This window comes from Lissotriton helveticus, chromosome 2_2 (genome assembly GCF_964261635.1).
Source record: "Lissotriton helveticus chromosome 2_2, aLisHel1.1, whole genome shotgun sequence".
NCBI lineage: Eukaryota > Metazoa > Chordata > Amphibia > Caudata > Salamandridae > Lissotriton > Lissotriton helveticus.
Window position 1 is genome coordinate 359413505 of NC_136060.1, and position 19737 is coordinate 359433241.

At 47.0% G+C, this 19737-nt stretch overlaps 1 protein-coding gene across 1 annotated transcript; it reads right to left on the minus strand.

Moving 5' to 3' along the window:
• Positions 1-1994: 1994 nt before the first annotated feature.
• On the minus strand, positions 1995-17631 carry HMX1 (H6 family homeobox 1). The gene is made up of 2 exons (XM_078679000.1): positions 17340-17631; positions 1995-4272 (listed from the first exon to the last, which is right to left on the minus strand). Exons 1-2 carry the CDS (start codon positions 17629-17631, stop codon positions 3725-3727), a joined length of 840 nt encoding a protein of 279 aa, XP_078535126.1. The 3' UTR covers positions 1995-3724.
• Positions 17632-19737: the final 2106 nt, after the last annotated feature.

A 19737-nucleotide genomic window follows, 5' to 3' on the forward strand; every position in this document is an offset into this window, starting at 1 on the left:
AAACTTTCAATCGTCACATGTCAGTCCTCCTCTCAACTGAAGTTTTAGAAAGATATGAAACTATGTATATTTATAATATTGATAGTTCATCTCCATTTGTTCATTATTTGCAATTTTCATCTAGTGTCAAGAAACCCTTAGACGCTTTATAAAAGCATTATGACATATTTATTGATGCCATGTTTCTTGCATTTCTTGAATTTTCAGACTGACACATAAAACTGATAAAACACAACAGCCAGTGGCAGTGTCATAGTCAGACATATGACAAAAAAATTCTATGTAAAATTATGACAAATTGAAACTGAATTGAAATTATAAATTGGTCCAAAATCAGTTAATCTGATCGGTTTCCACCAGTCGGTTAGGAAATGTGCACCCACACTGCGTACAGCACAATCAAACTGGCTGGGAGTGAGTTTTTATACAATCTAGCAGAAAGCCGAACAAGGAACCAGGAACAATATAGATTTCCCATGAAAATCCACGAAGAAAAACTGTCATCAGCATCGTTTGGAAAAAGACAGTAAGGGAGCTCTTGTTCGAGAAATTGTTTAGCATCCCTGCTTCCATTCCGCGTTCTTTCGCTGTGAGAGTTATCTCTGTGTGCAATGCCGCGGGGTGGGATGCTGTGTTTGCTTGAGAGGAAGAGTCGTGTTTGAAGCTCAGCTCAGCCCGTGTTGGGATCCGCAGAGTTTTTGCTGGTGATGCAAGGCCCATGCAGCGCTTTCAAAAGTCGTGAATCATAATCTAAAATCGAAAGGGTGCTCGATGGGCCGTGAGGTTCACACGCCCACCCCCCTCGGCCCTGTGAAGGCTGAGGGTGACAGGAGGGTACCTGGCCCAGACAGCAGTGAAGCAGAAGTGATGGGGGTGGGTCTCGGGCTGCCCTCCTGAGATCACACTCAACCACGGCCGGGTCATTTACAGATAACAGGCAATGCGCGTTTCCATAAATCATATAATTAACTCTGCTGATCAATACAGGGGAAAAACCTGCACCCTGTGATGCAGGCATGAGCTGTGGCTAGAATGAGGTGACGTGTTGCTCGATCTCAGCTCTGGTGATTCATTATGTTATCCTTCCCGAATTTCCTCTCTTTTATTTATTCTTTCTTTTTCATTCTTAAAGATTGTATTCATCCTTTTGATGTATTCCTTTCTTATTTTACTTTTGGCCCTTGCCTTTTTTCCTGTTCAGTCTTTCTTTTTCAGTTTGTGTATATTTTTTATATTTTACGTTTTGTCTTCATTTTCAATTATTTCTAACTCTTCTCCCTCATTTTTTCTTGTTATGCCGTGTCTCGGTTACCTTTATATTTTCTTCTTTCTTTATTGCTTTTATTCTATTTCTTTATTATTACTTTATTTTTCTCTATTTTTCTTTATTTATTTAATTCTATTCAGTCTTCTTGTCTATATATTTCTGTGTCTTCTCTTCATTTAATAACATTCCTCTTTTATTTCTTCGCTAGTGAACTCGGAGAAGCTTTGGGGCGCTTTATAAATATGTTTTTTCAGCAGGGACATCTGACACAATGTGGTATTTAAGGTCCGGCTGGGGCCATATTAAAGAAATCAATGTGTAATAACATAGTTCGGAAGGCCATGTAATATGTACAGTTATAAACAGCAAGTAGTGCCGCTGCCTTTTACTTTCACATATTAACATTTCAAATTACATTTCTCAGAAGAACACGAAATTTCCCACCAAGGTCGCTATTAGAACCCCGAACTGGAAGTTCGCGGGTGAGCACCCAGGACGGGAACCCTTCCCTCCCCAGCATCTTGTGACATCTGATCCGTGTAATCCTCTTCCCATCCGTATTTACCAAATAATCAGTCAACACTTGAATTTGAAGAGCCACATTATTCACTCAAACCATGGCCCCTTGGTGAAAAGAAATGAGGAGAGAAAAGACACGCTTTAACCAAGGAAGTGAAGTTTTTGAAAAAATAATGTCTATCCATGGCCAGCATATTTTTGTAATCAATTTATTTTAGTTCATGCTTAAAATGTATTGTAGTAAAATATGAAAAATAAAGTTATATACATTTAACGAGTCAGTACCGATAATGAAGGCCAATGTGTATCTTCTCTTTAAATAAAAACTCAAAGAGAAGATCTTAAAACAAAAAATCTGCGGGCCTCGATCCAAGGGAGGTCAACGGATGGCTGGTCCTTACGGGCAGCAATAAGCCACCTGATTGTCTTCGTAATATTGTTTTTAAGATCACATACCAGGAGCAAAATCTTGTCTGACGTAGGCAACTCCTTGCAAATAATGTGTGCAGTGTCTTCTGGTGTGATCGCAACCCCTGGCCCGGTGTTAGACACAGGGGCCCCAGAAATTCACTGTGTGATTAACAATTGTCTTTTTCGATAAACAAAAAACTTTAGAGTAGCAATGTTCACCATTTCTTGGGCGGTGAAGTTCATTTTTTTTATTCGAAAATACCCCAAAAATGTGTTGTTGTTGTTGGTTAGTGCTTTCTTTCGTCACTACTGACGTTACCATTGACTAGTGACATTCACAATGTATCAGTTAAGTGATAACAGGGTTCTTGCATATTGAACATCACCTTTTATTGAGGAGTGAACTTCACTTTTCTTTTTTGTGTTAAAATGTGTTCACTTTTTCTTAAGTAGTGACCTTTACATTTTCTGAGTAGTGAAGTCCGTGCGTTATTTCTTCAGTGGTGCGATTCTCTATTTGATCACGAGAAGCTCGCCATTCCTTGAACACATATGTCTCCCATTTATTGAACAGTTGTATTGGACAGTGAAGCCCCCGTTGTTTCAGTAACTGAGACCACCACGACTTGAGTATGGTGCCCGCCATCTTCTGCGTAGTTATATTCAACTAGTGTTCCAGTGGTGAGTTTTAGCAGTTCTTGGCTAGTGTATTTCACCTGAGTAGTGTAGCTCGCCATTTCTTAGGCAGTGAAAACAAATGCACAATGCAGTGAGTTTGGAAATGAACTAATCCCAGACCTGTCGAGTTCACCATTGGGCAGTAGTGAGGTTCACAACTTGTTAGTGAACATCGCCAGAGCGGTGCAGCTCCCACATTAATAGGCAAGAAAGTGAAGTGCTCTGATCAGGGATTATGGAAGTGCACCATTTCTCGAACTGCGAGTTTCGGTTCTTCGACCAGCGGAGGTCACCACTGCTGCAGTGGTGATGTTCACCATTTCTTAGCTTGGGAAGTTCACCTGAGAAGTGTACAGCACAAATTCCTGGCTAAGAAAGCCAAGTGCACTAAGTTATCAAAAACACAACCCCTCAAGTTACGGAGCTCGCTATTCTCGAGCAGTGGTGCAGCAGTAATGTTCACTTTTCGTGAGAAAGGAAGAAGCTGTTTGTTGAGTTTTGGAATGCACATGTTCGTGGAAGTCCTTTACATTCTTGTCATGCGCCGTAACACCTAGAAGTTAAGCGTTTTTCAAAGATATATTAATGCAGGGAGGTGTGACCTGGTCCAACCCCTGCACAGACCTCCAGACAGAGGTCACCCCTTCCGATGCTACCAGGAGAAGGCCCACTGAGAGGAATGTATAACATCCCACAGCAGAATCCTTCTTTCCTTTGGGTGGCAGAGAATCGAACCTGCCCAGGGCCCGGGTTTATTGCACGTCTTTCTGTCGGATACAATATTTTAGGGCATACAAACCGAGCTACGAAGTCCGATGCAAACACGGAACGAAGGTCCCGGAAGGCTGCTCAGACAAGGCCAGTCATCTGCGACCTGAGGAAGGGGATGGCGCCGGGAAAGGGGCCCAGGGGGTAGTTCACGGAGCCCGAGTAGCCCATGAGGGGCGGGCTGAAGCCGAGGGCGCCGCCCGGGGAGCCCTCGTGGTACAGGATGGGCACCCTCACCACCCTCTGCGCCGAGTGCGACAGGTTGGCGGCCTCCAGGTCGGCGGCCAGCTGCCGCTTCCACTTGTTCCTGCGGTTCTGGAACCAGATCTTGACCTGGGTCTCGGTGAGGTGCAGGGAGGCGGCCAGGGCGGCCCGCTCCGAGCTGCTGAGGTAGCGCTTCAGGTCGAAGGTGGATTCCAGCTGGAAGACCTGCGAGCGGCTGAAGACGGTGCGCGTCTTCTTCTTCCGCGAGGCGCGCTGCTCCGGGGAGCCGGGCTCCGGCTTCTCCTCGTCTGCCAGGCCGCACTCCTCCTCCGCCAGGTCTGCAGACAGCTCCTGCGCCCCCGGGCGGTACGGCCGGTCCGGGCCGTCGGGAAACTCCGCGAGCTCCGGGGAGTCCCGGTCACTGGCTGCAAGAGAGGAGAGGGAAATGGGTTAGAATTCCGCGAACTGCATCTGTCGCGACCTGTCACTTCTGTCGAGACTCTACACTCCGAGTACAGCAGCTCCACATGAATATCATCGCTGCGCTCTAACTCTAAAAAAACAAGCGCCTACAGCACAGGAGCGTACATTGATACAGGAAAATAGTTACATCCGGTACACTTCCCTTTATAGATTAAACAAGAGTGAGTAGGGCTGAGAAAGGAGGGAGTATAGGGGGATATAACTTTATACGTAGTTTGGGAAAGCTGGTTCATTCATATAGACAAAGCAGGAAGGGGTATTATTAAGGCTATGCACTAAGCACATAGTATATTCTTTATCAAATATTTGTCACAGCCAAGCATACTTTTATCAAATATCTAAACAGGGAGAACATGCTCAGTCAGATTAGGCCGAAAACACAATGTGAATTATTTACAATAGCAACAGATCTCTAGCTGTCCACACCCGAAATTTGCATTTGGCAGCAAAGGGAATACATTGACCATTGCATGGGTAAATAAGTTCCCGAATAAATGTTTAGACAGTTATTGGAGGACAGGCGGGCGGACATGAAGGTACACAGAAACACGCGGCGGCTAGGGCCACAACTGGTCACCTGCGCCCCAGCCCTATATGTAGCATATATATATAATGTACCCCATGTGCTTAGTGTTATCCCATAATTGCGCGCCTCCTCAATGAAGCCAGATATGTTCGCCCAAAATGTCCGTCCGCTTATTGCTTTCTTCCTCCTAAATGGCCATGTTCTCTCATATATATATATATATATATATATATATATATATATATATATATATTACCTACTGGCGGTCGCCAGTAGGTATATATAGTTAGGATTTTTTCTCTATGGGTTTTTTGAAAATTCTATGTCTAATAACTTTGGCGTTTGTGGACGGAATCGGCTGAAATTTTCAGGAAAATGGCACATTTTGTTTCTGAGCAGCCCTTGAAAATTTGGGGGGGGTTCGTCCAGTGGGGGCCGAGAAAAAAGGGGGGTCCCAAAACGTGTTTTTAACATTGAGTTTTCCATAGGGCGGTTGGCCTCACTTTTAGCCCGAACGGCTGAATGGATTTGCACGAAACTTGGCAAAATTGTAGGGACTGGTAGCCCGATGTGCCTTTTGTAGGTCTCAATATATGTGCTCCAGTGGATTTTGAGAAATTAACGTTTAAAAAAAGATATATATCTGTAACAGCGGACCGGGCAGCGTCCCAGGACGCGTACTTTTCGCGTTACGGAGCTTTGCGAAGCGAAGCTGATTGGCTCTCCGGTGTCTGTCAACATTCCAAACAGTCCGTAGCGGCCGCCATCTTGTCTCTCGGTAGGATCGAGAGACAAGAGGAGGTCAAAACAAAGGGGGAAATAACTATAAGGGGGCATAGTAGATCCTCGCTGACCCCCTAGGTTTGATGTGGAGGTTTTAAAAGGGCCCCGCGGGGCAAAAAAAAATAATAATAATAATAATCGAACGGCTGAATGGATTTGCACGAAACTTGGCAAAATTGTAGGGACTGGTAGCCCGATGTGCCTTTGCTAGGTCTCAATATATGTGCTTCAGTGGATTTTGAGAAATTAACGTTCAAAAAAAGATATATATCTGTAACAGCGCACCGCTTCGCGTACTTTTCGCGTTACGGAGCTTTGCGAAGCGAAGCTGATTGGCTCTCCGGTGTCTGTAAACATTCCAAACAGTACGTAGCGGCCGCCATCTTGTCTCTCGGTAGGATCGAGAGACAAGAGGAGGCCAAAGCGAAGGGGCAAATGACCATAAGGGGGCATAGTAGATCCTCGCTGACCCCCTAGGTTTGATGTGGAGGTTTTAAAAGGGCCCCGCGGGGCAAAAAAAAAAATAATAATAATAATCGAACGGCTGATGACCATAAGGGGGCATAGTAGATCCTCGCTGACCCCCTAGGTTTGATGTGGAGGTTTTAAAAGGGCCCCGCGGGGCAAAAAAAAATAATAATAATAATAATCGAACGGCTGAATGGATTTGCACGAAACTTGGTAAAATATTAGGGACTGGTAGCCCGATGTGCCTTTGCTATGTCTCAATATATGTGCTTCAGTGCATTTTGAGAAATTAACGTTCAAAAACAAGATATATATCTGTAACAGCGCTCCGCTTCGCGGAGATAAAATTATATGTGTATTACCTAGCTGTTGCTAACACCAGTTAGCGACGGCTAGTAGGAGATAGCGACCATCTTGGGTCCCACTTTGCATGTGAGTGATATTTATCACTAATGACATGCAAAGTGGGCATGCCAAGATGTTAGCGACTGGAAACAGTCGCTAACATCGCTATCTCCTATTATCAACTTTTGGAAATATTCGAGATAAGCGCGAATATCTCCAAAAAGTAACAGCTGCCCTGAGCAGTTCTTAGCCATGTTATCCAATGGGAGGTGGATAACATGGCTAAGAGCATTAGCTCGGTAATGCATGAATATCGCGGAGTTTTCAGCGACATTAATGCATTGCGCTCGTTTTTTATCGTATTTGCGATAAACCTTGATAATAGCAAGGTTTATCTGCGATAATTTCTGACGGTAAAAAAATCGTTGCTAAGCATCGTTAGGGATAAATATCGCTTAACCTTGGTAATATGCCCCAACGTCTGTTAACGTTCGATTCGAAGGAAATCAGGAATTGTTGAAAAACATTGTGTGCGCCATCTTGTCTTTTTTCAAATGCCACACTTTTGTCGTGCACGGCAGCCATTTTAGATGCCTTGACCAGATCCACTCTGTGAACGCTGTCGATCCTTAGCATGGCTCCCCACCCTCGCAAGCATCTCCCCCAGGCAGTGGTCACCCCCGCTCTCTGTTTTATGCATGGGTAATAAACCTCCCCCCATCTGCGCTGTTCTTCCCTGAGAATCACACCCTGTGCCCGCCCGACACCTCCCTTTCGCCCTATTCACTACCGCACCCTCTGACACTCCTTTTCCTCTGTGTCCGATTGTCCAGGCCGGTCCTAGGCTATCAGCTAGCCCTGCAGATGTAGTTTATGGCCACAGCTGTAAAGAATCACCCGTCTTCAAAGGAGTTATAGTAGATCAAGGCCCACACTCGATGAGATCCGTCACAGCAGAAGCGTTGCTATTATCTGAAAACCATTCTGTATTGTGATTGGGGAGGGGACCGAGCGTGAAGCGGAAGATTCCAGGGATGACTCTTTGTACATCAAAGTTTTTACAATTATGTGTCACATTAAAAATATATAGCACTCCGACAAAGTAGTAAGATTATAAAACTTTAATAATTTATAAATATATACAAGAAAACAAAAATAGTAATAACATATAAACATTTTTAGAGAAAAACAACGAAGTAGCGGTCGGCTGTGCGAATAGTCCCAACGCAGCACAACGTCCAGATTTCCGGCGTGGGGCGTCGCGGGGGGTGGGTGATCAGTAGCAAACTGTTGTGCGAATAGTTCCAAGGCAGCAGAACGCGCCGAAATCTAGATGACACAAAAGTGATGTCTAGTAAGTTGCCACCCAGCAAATAACGGCGTGGGGCGTCGCGGGGGGTGGGTCATCAGTAGCAAACTGTTGTGCGAATAGTTCCAAGGCAGCAGAACGATGGCACCAAGGTGATGTCCAGTAAGTTGCCGCACTGGTTTTGGTATCCTACAATGCTGCTCCGAATAACGGCGTGGGGCGCCCCGGGGGAGGCGGCGTGAACGGGCCTCTCCAGGTGGAGTCTCGTCTGTTGTAGTGGGGCGCCCCTTTACCGTTTCAGTTGCCATTCCGTCCGCTTTTGGTCCACTGTGTCAAAATCCGCCATTCAGCTGAGTTGCGCCCACTCTTGCGGTGCAGCGATAGGCGGCTGTCACAGGACTCTCAAAATGGCGGCAGGCTGTTTCCTTTTTGGGCCTGGTCCACTGAAATGGCCCTGGGACACCTTGGAAATCGGACGGTTGTCTGCTAGGTCTTGGACCCCATTCTCGAAAGCGTCCCCTCCGCCTTGAGAATTCATCAAAAGTTTTGGGGGCCCCGACTCCTGCAGGCTTCTGGTGGGGAGCGGCTGCCATGATTGCTCGCGGAATGACCACGACGGAGCTACGAGATGGTGGTGCTCTCATGGTGACGCCAGCTTCAGTCTGAAACATCCAGAAACAAGGTGGGGCTTTCATCGTTTGGGGGAAAAAAAAAGTTTTCATCCAATGAAAAGTGTTGTTTTTAGGTCATATGATCAAGCCTTCCATCATTAGGAAACCAAAAGTAAAATGAACCAATGAAAAGTTTTATAAACAAGTCACATGACCTGTTATGCGGCATAGGGTATAAAATGCGGAGAAAATACGTTGGCACGTGAGGCGGCGTCAGTAGCGGACCGATGTGCGAATAGGCCGAAGGCAATACAACGCGCCAAGATCCGGATGGCATCGAGGTGGTGTCATAGTTGAGAGTTCTGAGCAGCGGTTGTAACACTGTCTGAAGCTTATTTGCAGCTGCTGCAGCTTCACTACGCGCCAAGATCCGGATGGCACCGAGGTGGTGTGTAGGAAGTTGCCGCACTGGTGTGGCCATCCTACAATGCTGAAAGTCGGCGTGGGGCGCCCCGTTGGCCTGTGAGTTTGCGTCAGTAGCGGACCGATGTGCGAATAGGCCGAAGGCAGCACAACGCGCCAAGATCCGGATGGCACCGAGGTGGTGTCTAGTAAGTTGTCGCACTTCTGTGGCCATCCTACAATGTTGAAAGTCGGCGTGGGGCGCCCCGTTGGCCTGTGAGATGGTGTCAGTAGCGGACTGATGTGTGAATGGGGCCAAAGGCAGCGCAACAATATTTTCTACTATATTTCCGGTGTAGAAGAGACCACAAGGCGCTGAGATGCCAAGATCCGGATGGCACCGAGGTGGTGTCTTGCAAGTTGTGGTACTGGTGTGGCCATCCTACAATGCTGAAAGTCGGCGTGGGGCGCCCCGTTGGCCTGTGAGATGGCGTCAGTAGCGGACCGATGTGCGAATAGGCCGAAGGCAGCACAACAATATTTTCTGACTGACACCACAAGGCGCTGAGATGCCAAGATCCGGATGGCACCGAGGTGATGTCTAAGTTGCGGACTGATGTGCGAATGGGGCCAAAGGCAGCGTAACAATATTTTTTGTATGGAAGATACCACTAGGCGTTGAGATGCCAAGATTCGGATGGCACTGAGGTGATGTCTAGCAAGTTGGTGTGGTCATCCTACAATGCTGAAACTCGGCGTGGGTCACCCCATTAGCCTGTGAGATGGCGTCAGTAGCGGACCGATGTGCGAATAGGCCGAAGGCAGCACAACGCGCCAAGATCCGGATGTCACCGTGGTGGTTTCATAGTTGAGAGGCACTTCATCTGCAGTGGGGCGCCGAGATCCGGATGGCACCGAGGTGATGTCTAGCAAGTTGCTGTACTGGTGTGGTCATCCTACAATGCTGAAACTCGGCGTGGGTCGCCCCATTAGCCTGTGAGATGGCGTCAGTAGCGGACCGATGTGCGAATAGGCCGAAGGCAGCACAACGCGCCAAGATCCGGATGTCACCGTGGTGGTTTCATAGTTGAGAGGCACTTCATCTGCAGTGGGGCGCCGAGATCCGGATGGCACCGAGGTGATGTCTAGCAAGTTGCTGTACTGGTGTGGTCATCCTACAATGCTGAAACTCGGCGTGGGTCGCCCCATTAGCCTGTGAGATGGCGTCAGTAGCGGACCGATGTGCGAATAGGCCGAAGGCAGCACAACGCGCCAAGATCCGGATGTCACCGTGGTGGTTTCATAGTTGAGAGGCACTTCATCTGCAGTGGGGCGCCGAGATCCGGATGGCACCGAGGTGATGTCTAGCAAGTTGCTGTACTGGTGTGGTCATCCTACAATGCTGAAACTCGGCGTGGGTCGCCCCATTAGCCTGTGAGATGGCGTCAGTAGCGGACCGATGTGCGAATAGGCCGAAGGCAGCACAACGCGCCAAGATCCGGATGTCACCGTGGTGGTTTCATAGTTGAGAGGCACTTCATCTGCAGTGGGGCGCCGAGATCCGGATGGCACCGAGGTGATGTCTAGCAAGTTGCTGTACTTGTGTGGTCATCCTACAATGCTGAAACTCGGCGTGGGTCGCCCCATTAGCCTGTGAGATAGCAGTTCTTTGGATTTGGGCCTGGCTCGTCTGCTGTAGTGGGGCGCCCCTTTACCGTTTCAGTTGCCATTCAGCTGAGTTTCGGCTGCTCTTGATGCTACAGCGACAGGCGGCTGCAACAGGACTCTCAAAATGGCGGCCTGTTCTTTGGATTTGGGCCTGGTCCACTAAAATGGCCCTGGGACACCTTAGAACTCGGACGCTCGATTTTTTTTTCCTTTCCTGTACATGCAAAAAAAGGTAAATGCCCGGTACGTTACACGCTTCATCTGCCACGATGAACTCTCTAGAGGAACCGAAAAAAAATATAGTTGTGGTAACTATACCATGCATTGTCATATGGAGAGGTGGCACCAATTAATTATAGTGCTGCATAAAAGAGATTTGGAGGAGAACCCCTGACCTGCTAGTACATTCATCAAAGAAGTGGCACTGAGAGCTTCAGAGGCAAGGGAAACGGTCCCAAATATTTAGAAGAACTTTGGAAAGATTAAAATGACATGTTTAGATTGTGGCAAATTTATTTCATGTGGACATCTGAGTGTTACTCTAATAAATACAGTATATGAACATCATCATAGTCGATGGTTGGTAGAGACATTTTGACTATATCCTGGACCTGCCCGTCCTCGCCCAAAATGGCGCCAGAATAAATGGGACTCGTAACTCCTTGTTGTGTACTGGTTGCAGAACCTTGAAATCACGAGATACGTATGCAGTTTTGAAGCACATGGCGGGCGGGGACGAGAATTGATTGAATATTTCGACATCCCTATTGATATTAAGTTCTGATGTGTTATTGATTACTGTACTGTTGAAAGTTCGAATTAACGTCACCCATGGTACTTGCCCGCAAATGTATATCTAGATAATTTTATTGTAACTGGCCCTGTCGTATTTTAATTATAAAATGTACGTCCACCGATTCCGTAACTGTTAGACACCTTAGTTCTTGCAACCTAATGGCCCGCCCGTTACGTTCCTCTACAGTGTAAATGTCTATTTATCATATACGATTACAGTTTGCTCCGTGGCCGGCCCACGTGGTTATAGGCTCGTATTTGTATAATGAAATTTTCACAATAAAGGTTTTTAAAAGAAAACATGGTAGTAGTATATACATTGGTAAAGTTTTTAATAATAGTCACTGTTTTAGAATCATTAAAAGGCAAGTGAAATAAAGCAGACCAATTACATGAAGGGTAAAAGGTATAATACGAAGGAACGCAGTAAAGATAAATGGTCAAGGGCTGTTGTGTTTTCTATTCCTGCAACATAAAGTGATCGATAAGAATCTCATATTCAGGCGTATCGGCGACTAAGACAGCAGGTCGACCCTCTTTTGCTCAACGGCTCCGTCATGGGACGAAGAAACGCTCTTTTTCTCGAAAAAAGAATATATTTTACTTGCAGGACAGTTGTAAAATTTCCGGGAAAGTACATTAGCCTGGAACATTATAACATATATTTAAGAAAAAATAATGTTCGGAAGTAATGAAAAGCGTAATTTTTAGGTCATATGACCAAGCCTTTCATCATTACAATAAGAAAAGTAAAATGAACCAATGAAAAGTTTTATTAACAAGTCACATGACTTGTTATGCTTACGTTACGCGCTGCGCGCCCCGGATGACTTCCGGATGCGCTAACGCGGCGCGTCATATGACGCATTACGCGACAACGCAGGTACAGAATATAGTCAAAATGTCTCCACCAACCAGCGGTCGGAACACAACCCCTTTCAGCAGGCTAAATAGTTCTGTTAAATGACAACAGAAGGGACAGGCAACAAGAACCATCAGTCAAAGAGGGGAGGGCTAGTTCTTCTCTACCGGGTTACATTGGGGCGCTACCGGAACTGATCGAATTGGTAGTCTACAGTGTTTCTGGATGTTTCAGACTGAAGCTGGGGTTAGCATGAGAGCAGCACCATTTCGTAGCTCCGTCGTGGTCATTCCGCAACCAATCATGGCAGCCGTTCTTTATCGTTATTTTGGGCGGGGTGGGTGGCGGAGCAGAGCTGTTTTGCAGCCATCATTGTGTGGAGTTCAGTTCATCTCACTAGTTTTGTATTTGTCATGAGGGGTTGTTCCTAATGTTTCTATTTTAGCGAGGTCAAAAAGAGATCCCATTAGTGGCCTACTGATTTTGCTCGATTCCTTTTCTTTTTTTTTACACGATTTTTCGTTATCTGCAAAGACTAAACAGAGTATTGCGACTCTGTGTTTGTTTGTAAATAGAGAATGAACCAAAGAGAACTAATTCTAAAACAGTAAATACTTGGATAACAATGAATCAAATGGAGAGAGAAGCAGGCACGACGGATTACAATGGGGGCAAAGACCTGCGTTAACTACCTTTCACTATCTGCAAAGAGAGAGTACTCCTAATAGAAATGAGGGGGGGGGGCACCATTCAAAGCAGATCAGTGTGCATAAACACGAAAATGTTTTCACTTACCACGTACTTGACATTCGACAGCTTATGATATTTGCTATTAAAAAACCATTGAAATTCACTGAAAAAACCATAGGTTATAGACCATATATAGTTAGGAATTAGCATTTACAAAACCTTGAAAATTCACTGAAAAAACCATAGGTTATAGACCATATATAGTTAGGAATTAGCATTTAAAAAACCTTATTTTACTCACACAAAACCATTGAAATTCCATATATAGTTAGTTGCACTAACTATATATCGCGCACCTGCAATCCACTGCTGATGATGTCACATATTACATCATTCATGACATGGTCAGTGACATCACTGATGACATCACTGATGACATCTCAAATGACATCACTGATGACATCACTGATGACAACATCCAGTGACTGAATGTTTCTGTAAAGTTAAAATGTGTCTTACATATTGAAGAATGAGTGGAAGTATAAGTGTCTGGACAAAGGATTTAGTAGGTGCATGACTGAATGCATGAGTGAGTGATTAAATGTGTCTCACTGAGTGCATGGGTTAGTGACTAAAGTGTCTTAATTTGTGCATCATTATGTCTGTTGTTCTGTAAACTGCTGCATGTTTTGATCAGTAGCTATATGATTAACTATATGGGTTATTGATTGATTGCCCAAGTATTTGCATGGGAGACTGAGTGTGTGTGTGGCTGGATGGGAGGTGTGTGACTCTGTACAGATCAATGTGTACTTGTATCAATGATTGTATAAGAGAGTAAGTATGTGTTAGTATATGGTTGAAAACGTAAGGTGCTCTATGTTTAACTGTATAGAGTAGAAAATGGAAGTGTGATTGATTCTTTACAGGACTGACTAGGTGTGTGAGTAACTCCATGGATGAGTGGCAGAGTGTGAGTGTCTGTATAGGTGTATGAGTGCATATGATTGTGTTGTAAACATGAGTGATTGTATGTATGAATGATTGTATGGGTGAATGAGTGAATGTGTGTGTAGACGTAGGAATCAGTGAGTACGTATGTAGTAACTAGTATTGGTGTGTCAATGGTTTCAAAAATTATACTCTGTTTTTAACACTGGGTGAAACAGAGGTTATATTAAAATGTGAGGAGATGCATTGTATTGTCACATGAATGATATCATCAGTGATGTGATCATTGATGTCAAGTGAGATGTCATCAGTGATGTCATTTGAGATGTCATCAGTGATGTCATCAGTGATGTCACTGACCATGTCATGAATGATGTAATATGTGACATCATCAGCAGTGGATTGCAGGTGCGCGATATATAGTTAGTGCAACTAACTATATATGGAATTTCAATGGTTTTGTGTGAGTAAAATAAGGTTTTTTAAATGCTAATTCCTAACTATATATGGTCTATAACCTATGGTTTTTTCAGTGAATTTTCAAGGTTTTGTAAATGCTAATTCCTAACTATATATGGTCTATAACCTATGGTTTTTTCAGTGAATATATATATATATATATATATATATATATATATATATATATAATATTAATTAGAGAGAGAAACCTGCCATTTTCTGACAGACACACGTATGGAGGAAAAAAATCGGTAAACGGACGGACATTTTGGGTGAACATATCTGACTGCATTGAGGATATACATACATACATACAGACATCGCGGTACACACCTCTGCCATGTCTACACCCTGTAAACAGGTGGTACTCAAACACAATTTGAAAATAATCTATCTATATTCAAATCAGCTCTCAATTATAATATACCACTACAAGAAGTGAGTGCGACCGCGGCTTTCTAATTATAATATTATTTAGGAACATAAAACATATACCTCGTCAGTTTTAACAGATTTACTTGTGTGCACTTATACAAAACAGTTTTTTTTCAGGCACGCTTTCTTCTTGGACGCTCGAGTTGATAAACGGGCAAATAAAAACAAAGCACCATTTCAATAATATTTTAATTTTAGACGCCAAAAGTCTCCAGCTACCTTGACATGGTCACTCTATGAACTCTATATTGCTCGGATGCCTCATATTTAAGGGGTCTGATCTCTTCAAACTATTACTGCAGGGAATTTCAGGGGAACGGGCAGAGACCCAAGCACAGCGACCTTGACCGCATACAGAGCAATGTAACCGGAAGTTATCTTGTCTGTGTATACAATCTAGATTTAAATCGGAGCAGTAAAGTACGTGCATTTTAACGCGCATTCGGAAATACAGATGGGCGCCCAAGGGCAAGCGCTGTGAACCGGTGTCTAGGGGTGATGTCACCGCAAGCGCTAGAGTTATGAGAAACGTTGTATTTGCCCCCTGCTGAAGGAGCAGGGCCAAGGGTGGAGAACGGACATTTAATGGACCCGCATCCAAATTATTTTGTTTCGTTTCCAGTGTCTTTGCCTATTATGTGATTTGTCATTTTGGCCCGTCTCCTTAGCTATTATCAACCAGGGCTTACTGCTGGTGCCGCTGGGGCAGTTCAGACGGGGCGCTTCATACAGAAGGTGAGCTCAGATTAATAGCGTCTAGAGTCACAGGAGTGTATGAAAAGGAGCTATCTAGCGGCCCAGCCTGTGAACTATGTGGGGCACGTCGGCCGCATACAGGAGACGTGTAATCAGACACAGGAAGCGGTGGCCATCCATTATTCACGCTTCCGGCCTCTGATCACCTTCGGTTCGAACTGTTTGTGTGCAGCGACTATTTGTTTATTTGACACCCAAGGCGGGCAGAGGGGAAAGTGCCTGCTCAGTGCGGTGCACACAGACAGCGTGCCAGCAGGGTCCCTGCAGGTAAAGGGTAATAGCAGCTCGTTGGGGGCACTGGGGGTGGGCACCTCGTACCTCAGGGTGCTCCAGGCATACCAAGGGCCCCTCACACTGTACACACACACACCGCTGCGGTGTACACAAACAGCGCCCATGCGGGGTCGCCACTTTCAGGGAAAGTGCAATAGCAGGTGGTTGGGGCACTGGGGTTGGGCGCCTCGTACCTCAGGGTGCTCCAGGCACACCCAGGGCCCGTCACACTGTTACACTAACATTGCGTGTGACAGGTGCGGTGCACACAAACAGCGCCCCCAGTAGGGTGACTGGCAGGGAAAGAGCTATTTAGCCGGAGATTTGGCTGCACTGGCGGGGCGCCCTCCTGTCTTAATGGGTGCCCCAGGTACATGGAACTCCGTGAAGGCGACTCTGGGTGAAAGTGTCTTGTTGGAAGGGCAGAAGCGTCCCGTGACCGAGAGCACAGCGACCCCGTGTGTCCGCCTCCGGCAAAGGCGAGAGGAAGGCCAGAGCCAGCAGGCGCCATCCTGAACAGAGGACACCGATGAGACCGACGCCGGGAGAGGCGAGAGGAAGCCCAGAGCAAACAGACACCAGCATGTTTCTTTGTCTGCACCCTCATGCTCCATTTATAGTGCCTTGACGCCCTTGGTCTAAGTATCGCCCTCTACAAATCCTATATTCATTCATCCTGAACAGAGAGAGGATGGACCCCGAAGAGACACTGAGGGGCACGAAGCCGATGAGGGTACCATTTAATGTAATCCACCCACAAAAGAAAAGAAAATCTCACACAAATGCATCCAGTTTCTTAATCCTCAGCTTCCTTGCTCCAAGAAAAAAGTGGGATCAGCCTAAACTGTTTTACAACCATAATTGACTGGTGGGGTATGCGTTTTCTGCTCTAGTATGTGAACTTGTGCCATCTAAATAGATGGACGTAGGCTTGGCTTTGATAGTAAGTACACCGTAGAACTGCCTTATCTTAGCTTTTGTGTCCGCTATCTGCAAAGACCCGCTTTCAAGACCAGTCGGCCAAGCCCGGGACTCTCCCGTAAGCAATCGCTGCTGACTTCTGAAAACCTATAGCCTCTAGGTTGTCGGACCAGGCGTCAGAAGCGATAGATGAGCTCTAAAAGTTCAACAGTCTCGGCGAGGCAAGCTCAGCATGTCTCCCCGCGACCGACACATTGAGCCCCATCAACGGAGATCCCACCAGCACCTGTCATTTAAAGACCGATGAAGCAGGCACTATGTTCGAACAACAAGGGGATGCTGCGATTGATAAAACATTGGTCTTGGAGACGACACATGTCCCGTCTTCTGACCACACTTCTCCCGATGGTCTATGTGCTGTCGTGATGAGCTGACAGTAAGCACCGAGGCGTCCTGGGGTCTGACTAAAGAAAACAGGTGCAACACAAAATAAACCTCACAAAACACCTTTCACCATACATTTGTGCAAAGCAATATTCGTCTACTTACTCGCACGTGCGACAGAGCGTGTATTATTTCGTTCCAATTTATCAGACATGCATTAAAACTGAGATTAATAATGTGGTACCGTCACACAACATTGCTAATCTACATATTTTACAGGACTGTTCTCTGCACATGCTTGGCACCCATCAATGAGGTGTGGGGAGCACGCACATACAACTTCCCAGTACTCGTCAGAGTGCAATACTTACTGTCCGGGCTGGTGCACGCTCCTCCAGCGGCGTAGCTGGCCTGGGCCCTCCTGTACCACTCCAAGGCGCTGTCTCGGAAGGGGAAGCTGAAGGGCCCGGATGGCGCCTGCGGGCACCAGCCTAGGGTGCCCATATGTCCCGTGGGTCCTGCGCCCTGCCATGCGCGCTCCCCGGGGTGCACAGCGCGCTCCGCGCACCGCTCCTTCCCGGGGGAGCCCAGCAGGTTCTCAATGAAGAAAGAGGAGACCTTGGCCGGGCGGTGCCGCGGGATCTCGGCCGCCTCATCCGGCATCGCTGGCGGCGGTCCCGTGGTCCGGGGTGCGCTGCTCCAGTCCCGGCCAACAGATTCCCGAGCCCTGGGGTCACTGGTCAGAGCCTCGCATCGCCTCCGTTACACTATCATGTCCAGCCTGCCCTCCTCCGGGTACTCGCGCTGAAATCAGGCGGAGGCGCAATAAAAACCACAATAAGGAAATCAAAATGTCAGGCGAGTTAAGCGTTTTGCGATCGGGGAGTGCGGAGCGCGATTGGACGAGCTGAGCGGCAAATGGGCTTTACTGGAGAGTGAGGGGAAGGACACCAGAGGGGAGGGGGCATGGGGGGGGGGGGGGCGCTTCTACTCGGCTGCTAGTATGCGCATCCCTCGGGGCCCGAGGAGGCCTGTCACTCATAGACTCTATTTAGGTCAATTAGTGAAGCAAACTGGGCCCCGGGAGGAGGGGGCGGGAACAGAGCCTCCCCAAGGAGGGGGAGGGATGGGCGGGGCTTCAACGATCCAATTGCTTGCCCTGATTGGTCGGTCTGAGGTGGGAGCGGCCTTGGCTGGGTCTGGTCTGCGCTTCGTTGACTGGCAGCGAGGTTCAATGACAGCTCTGAAGGAGTAGTGCGATATACTCTCTACAAACAATTACATCCCCTGTCAGTACGCAGTGGTCGCTTTAACTCTCCCTTCAGACCAGGTGGCTTCACTGCGCCCCAGGGATCTTGTGTAGGACGACACAGGGCGCTGCTCAGACTTGCGACAGAGCGGGAATATTGACTGAGATGCACTTTGTGTTAAGATCGTACTGAATGTGAGCAACATTTCTTGTCTTCAGACTCCTCACACATGAAACCGTCTAATAGACAAAGGTCTCCTCCGCGCTGTGAGTGTGGCCTGCAGTGAGGCTCATGCCATAGTGTGGGGGACAAAAATGGCGGACACAACACACACCGGATGATAGCTAAGGGAAAAGACCACTGCGGCAGGGGCGGCCTTAGGCATGTGCAAGCTGTGCACCTGCACAGGGACGCCAAACCCCAGGGGCCGCCACACCAATGTATATCCTTAATATAATTAATCCTCTGAGGATGGATACATATTTGCGTGGTGGCCTCTGGCAGGGATTTGGCGGCCTCCGTCTCTGTTCCACTTCCAAACACCCTGACCCCCCCTCTTCTGGGGCCCCGCCCAGACCCCCTCGTCCGGGGCCCCCTACCTACGCTCCCGGCCCAGGGCCGCCATGAGCCTAGAGCCGCCCCTGACTGCGGTCTATGGCCCCTTTATTTCCTACGGCTGCGCCGGGCCGGAGCGGGCTAAGAGTATAGTGTCTGGGTGGCTCACTACAGCCCTTTCCCACTTTACTCTGATTCCCAGGACTTGATACTGCACACAAAGTCAATCAGTCTCTGACTCGGGCGAGGATTTGGGCGTAAGTTATAGTGCTGGATTGGTAACCTGTTATGCGGTTTCTATTGGCTCAGTTCAACAGAAACCGGTCCTCGGAAGCTTGTTTCCGGTCCAGGGAAGGCATGGCTTGGCAGTTCGGGCAGGACTGTTCTCATGAGGCACAGGGTCAGACTGATTTGCATATAGCCATGTCTGAACTGGGGTGGCAGAGTGGGCTAAAGAACGGTGATGGATCAAACCCAGATCTTTTGACTGGGTGTGAGTGTTTGATTGGTTCGGATGCTCCATCCATCACCACCCCCTTTTGTACTGGTTATCCATGATTGGCATATTTGATTGACCAGTAAGTCCCTAGTAGAGTGCACTAAGTGTGTCATGGTTGGTGATTCAAATGCTACTAGTGGGCCTGCAGCACTGATTGTGCCAACCACATGAGTAGCCCTAAAATGGTGTCTCAGGCCTGCTACCGCAGTGCCTGTGGTCAGTTGCTAACTGCCATGCTGGCATGACCAGTGTCCCCACTGGCCAGGCCTAACCCTTCCCTTTCTGTGCACATTGGACACCCCTATGGAAGGCCCAAGGCAGGGTGCAGTGTATGCGAAAAGGTAGAGCATGTACTAATGTAGGTGAGATGCTCTGATAGTGAAACACTGCCAATTTAATTTTTCACTATTGAAAGGCTATCTTGCCTATAGGCTATAATGGGGAATGCTTTATATAATGTTTACC